We start from the raw sequence: 5399 nt of genomic DNA, 5'->3' as shown, positions 1-5399 counted from the left end.
GTACGTACTTATTAATAACAAATTTATGGCTAAAATGGAATCATCAGAGATTCAGCTTACAGAGATACTTTGGGATGTCATAGAGTGAAATATGTCTTTTTCAGAAGCGTGAGACAAAGCCAATTATGACAGCTTTAGAATCAGTGAATTAGGCAGTGGAAACAATCTAAGGATGAGTACTTGATGTTTAGCTCAGTTAATTCCAATTAAAGTCTTCAGAGTCATTTTAAAATCTAATGTAAAAATGTGCTGTTGCTATTTTCTGTATTTTTCCTGAATATTTTTAACATATTTAATTAATCTTATGAATATATTTGTGACATCACCTAAATTAAATATTTAAAAAAAAGTATTTTTTTGAGTTTCTGTTGTTAGAATCACAAAACTTTTCCAAAATATGCTTGGTGATAAAAAAAATTTATACAAGCTTTTATCTGTTTATATAAGCATCCCAGTGACATCACAGACTACTCATGATTTTCCCCCCTATTTACTGTGAGGTCACTATGTGCTTCTAATATTTTAGTTTGCTGATCTCTGTTGTGTCCTTTATCTCTCATGTGTATTTCTCCTAGCATATGGACATATATTAACATCAAGTTTGTTTACATGGTTGTGAAGATTATTGTTTTTACTTCTCGAAGAGGTAGCGCACATGTACTATGAGTAAACTGTGTGATAATCTATGTAAATTATGTGCACAGAAGCTATACTTTGCCCTTGGGGGAAATGCAAATTAGAACATTGTGTAGTTTGTTTGTTTTTAAATACATACACTTTTCACTTCAAGGCTCAGGACAGACTCCCTGTTTATTTTCCCATTGCTCATCATTTGTTTTTTCTTGTAAATATCTCAGCCTTTAATGATTAGCTTTCTATTTGGGCAGAGGAAAAAAATGCTTGATGAGTGAAGTCCTCTGAACATAATGTTTGGTGTGCTTTATAAATATGCTGTAAGCGAATTATCTGCTTGTAAAAGGGTGTATAACACAATCACAACGCAAAGCCATTATAGTGATCTGACAGTCTTCATTCATTTTCTCTTAGTGCTATCTTGTTTTCTGTTACATTAGTGCTTGTAATATTTTTATCCTGGATTGCTAAAAATTGGAGTTAACTTATTTTCTATATATGAAGCAAGAAAAATGTATTTATAAAAAGTGTTATATAGTACATTTGCAGTTCTCTACTGTCTTATTTTATATTATTTTTATTTATAAAATTATTTTAATACTCTTCAAATACCCTTTCAGAGAAATGTTTTAATGTTAGTTGTCTGATTCTGTTTTAAGTGAAGGAGAAAACCTGGTAGAGGTTGTCTCTTTAAATCAGATCTGCAGTGTTGATGGACCCTCTAGCAGGCACGGTAAGAACCATTCTCACCTCTGCAGCAGGGAGCTTGACCATATAGACTCACACATTCAATCAAAACGTTTTCCCTTTTAATATGCACTGTACCAATCCTATTCCCATGGTTACAGCTCGTGCTTCTTTGGTTGCTTCCAGTCTGTTGGAAAAGGAAAGCAGCATACATTTCTTGTACAGGAGTTTAAAACATCATGAAAGCAACCCTGTTGTGATTTGCATTTTAAATGTTTCTTTTTTTTTCTCATTGTACAGAATGCTGTAGCAGTAGCTTCAGTTCATTTGCCACAGTCTGTCTTCTCTCAGTCTTCATCCTGGCAATCTGTTGATAACTCCACTTGCAAGCTACAGTTTATTGTCTTTCGGAATGGAAAACTCTTTCCCAGCACAGGAAACTCATCAAATCTTGCAGACGATGGGAAACGTAGGACGGTTGCCACACCAGCTGTTTTTGCTAAAATAGGTGAGGAGTTGTTATGCATTATTTCCTTTAATCTGAAAGCTAAGGTATACTTGATTATGTAGAGAATAGAGTATACTGTATGCTGAGAGGCTGGGAATGGTCTGTTTCTTTAGCAGCAATGTTTGAATTTATTCCTATCTGCATCATTTTATTCAAACTCTTCTGCAAATAAAGAAATGCAATTGCTGTATGACTAGAATGCAGATTTGCGGTTACTATGTTTTTTGACTGTGTTGTTATGGAGGTTTGTTTCTTAAAACAAAGAGCTATAGGAAAAAATCTTGTTTTACTCTTTTCTTCACAATGAAAATTGCAATGCTAACATCGCAGACATTGAGAAAAATAAGACTGTCAGGGAGGGAGCAGTGCCCTGTTGCATGTATCACTACTCTCCAGTATACTTTCTGATATAATGGACATAAAACAAGTGTTAAGTGTTTTTGTCTAAATGTGACATATCTTATATGCTAGTGAATCATTATTTCGATTAATTATTCACCCAGGCAATTTTAATAATTTTATTTGATTCTGAGCAGTGCTCTCATTTTATTAACATTTTAAAAATGTTTAAATGTGACTTTCAAAGCGCAGAATTTTCTCAGCTATTAATCATATGATGAAACTGTGCCATTTTTGCAGTTACATGGGCAATAGTGTAACACTGGCTGTAACTGAAGAATCTTAGACAAAAAAAATCAGCTTTGTGAAGGTTGACTAGATCATTTGGACACATTATGAGACTGAAATGTTCATTCAGATTTATTTAAACTATTGCAAACTTTTCTGAATGTGAACATTTCCCTTGATTTTGACCATTAAGAGTATATGTCTATTGCTTTTTTTTTTTCCATAGTTTAGTGTATCTGATCTCTTTACACAACATTCATCAATAAAGGGTTTTCCACTCCATCTCTCTGATTCAGTTTGTTGCTTTTGCAGATGGGTGCAGTTTTGGAAACCTCACCAGCCCTCTTACTATAGGGTTGAGGCACCTTGCACGGGGTATAGACCCCATTGCAGCCTTCTGGGATTTTGACCTTCTAGATGGACATGGAGGCTGGTGGGGAGAAGGGTGCCACATAATTAGTTCTGCAGGCAATATTACCACCATTCAGAGTACACACTTCAATAACTTTGCAGTGCTAATGGTAAGTATATGACTTAGCAAATATACTTATTTCTCTCTCTTTCACCGTACTTATATGTTCTTTTTACATGCACTTGTATCATTCTTACTTGCCAGTAACTGACCTTCTGTTTTCTATAATGTTTAGTTTAAGACAGCCTTAAAGAAAGTAAGTTGTTTAACTGCTAGTAAGTGAATAAACCTGATGGTCAATTTTAATATCCAGAGACAGGCCTAATCAGAAATGACATTTAATTCAGTCTTACAAATGAAAGTTCCATCAAGGAATGATTAGTATGTTATGGTTATAAATTATGAGACAGGGTTTAAAAATGTATACTCCTGTGTGCTTTTACATCAGCACATCTCAGAGGCCGGACTGCTTTTGTTCCTGCCCTGCACTGTGTTGATCATACTAATTAGTTGCAGGCATACCGCAATGTTGAATCATTTAATAAATGGAAAGGAATAACATCTTCTGCTCTTTTAAGTAAGGACACTGGTGTCCGTGTTGATCTTGGAGGAGTTTTAGTTTGTATACTGATTCCGATAGCCTTCTTGGTAAATTGCTGCTCGTGAAGAAAAATATTTCTGTGCAGTGCTAAGACATCAGCCTGCTTTAGTCTGTTCTCAGTCACACTCACAGTTCCCATTGCAGTTATTTAACTATACTGTTTAACAGAAAGTTACCATAATGAAAGCAAAAAGATTATGCATGTAATAATGGCTTGTGGGAATAAAGGAAAATGAGGAAAACAAATACAAAAATGAAAGGTTTCTAACATATATAGGTGAAAAAATATTTGCACCATTAAATAATTTATTATAAATCAGTTGTAAAAAAGATTAAACGGATATATATTATTAATACCAAATTGATCCTAAATGCTGGTGCATAACTGTGCTGTAGATGCTGCTTGTGTACATTACAGAAGTGTTTATAGTTGAGTAAATACTGTATTGCATGTATGTGTAAGGGACAGCAAACAGGCGACAGGAATTGCGAGGACGTGTGCAGAGAATACCAATCTGCTGCTGTCAGATGGAGCCCAGATGGCAGCCAATCATAGCACAAGGCTGTGGCACCCACGAGTTAAATGCGGATATTATCGTCCACTTCATAAGAACTGACTTCCCTCAGAGTTACTTGAACATTTTTTCACCCATTCCAGAATTGTTCAGAATTTAAAAGCTGTTCCTAAGATTTCATGACATTAAATATCCCTCATTTTCTACAGCTCTTATGAGTTCCCTTTTTTCCCCAAGCCACTTGTTTCCCTGAAAGCGAAACATAATTCTTCTTTGAGGATGCTTTTGTAAATTTATTAAAGAAAGCACCTGTTGACTTTGCAGGTGCCACACCCAAAATGGCTTCCTCCTCCTTCAATGGTTGGGTTTAGCCTCTTCTTCTTAAACTTTTAGTAGTTATTAAATGTCTACTAATTGCCTGCAACCAATTCCATGGTTTTGCTGTGTTTGTGAAAATGGTATATGGACATAAGGGTCACAATTAATTTTCAGTTTATAAATCTGAATGCAAATTTATATCAGATAAGAAGTAGCACTTTGGGTTTTCCGCAACCACAAAGACAGCTGAGGTACCTTTTAATGCTGATTTTGCACCTGGTATGTAATTCTGTTTTAGGTTTTCTGTTTTTTGTTATTTTGTTATAGTAATTCAAGTTTGCTTTTCTTCCTGCGTGCGTCTTTCATTTTTATCTGCGCAAGAAAAGAAAATAGAATGCGAGGCTCAGTCTTGCTTTGCAATTGATAATGGTAGTGAATAATTTGTTCCCTAGCTTGTGTTTCACAGTCACTTTTAAGAAAAAAGATGCCTGACTTTGAATCATTTATATATATATATATATATATAAAATATATATACACACAAGTATGTGTTCCATCAGCTGTCTTTCTGAACAGCTATTGGAACACTTTTGTAACTTCATTTTGTTCAACCATCTTCATTCAAGTATTTTAATCTGTATTTTGTGGCATAAAGTCACGGTTTGTTCTCTTTGATATAGATTACACTTTTCTGGGCAGTTGCATTCTCATACCAGAAATAAAAAATATTTCATTGTTCTGCTTAGCTATTATTTTATAATATGAACAATATAAAGTGCCTATATGTTTCTTCTGAATTCACACCCACCTGCCTAATACATTTTAAAATACTAACAAATGGACAGCAAGTTTAAAATAGGTAGTATACGGTATGTAGCTGACGAAGTTTGCTATAATAACATGATACTTTTTTTTTAATCTTAATTCTCAGATCTATTAAACTATAAAAATTCATAATTGATTATTATGTTTTGGGGTAATATCAGCAAACTAAAGAGCAAGAATATGTGTAAACTGAAGAGCAGCAATAAAGTAACAGTGAACTTGAAGGTTTACAGTGCTATCAGAATAATGTATCCTGCTGTGGAACAAGATGAA

At 34.2% G+C, this 5399-nt stretch overlaps 1 protein-coding gene across 11 annotated transcripts in view; it reads left to right on the top strand.

Moving 5' to 3' along the window:
• The window catches only part of ADGRA1 (adhesion G protein-coupled receptor A1), a 277570-nt gene that overhangs the window by 218742 nt on the left and 53429 nt on the right, over nucleotides 1–5399 (top strand). For 10 of the 11 annotated variants that reach the window (XM_083843221.1, XM_083843222.1, XM_083843218.1 and 7 more), the window contains 2 exons: nucleotides 1621–1828; nucleotides 2768–2976. In XM_083843221.1, the coding sequence (XP_083699347.1) occupies nucleotides 1621–1828; nucleotides 2768–2976 (417 nt within the window). Of the gene's footprint in view, nucleotides 1–1308; nucleotides 1367–1620; nucleotides 1829–2767; nucleotides 2977–5399 lie in introns of those variants that run through there. The other variant, XM_083843220.1, reaches the window with a different exon arrangement.

The sequence above is a fragment of the Anser anser genome, assembly GCF_964211835.1.
Source record: "Anser anser genome assembly, chromosome: 7".
NCBI lineage: Eukaryota > Metazoa > Chordata > Aves > Anseriformes > Anatidae > Anser > Anser anser.
The sequence above is the reverse complement of the archived record's forward strand: the minus strand, read 5'-3'. Positions and strand labels throughout refer to the sequence as shown.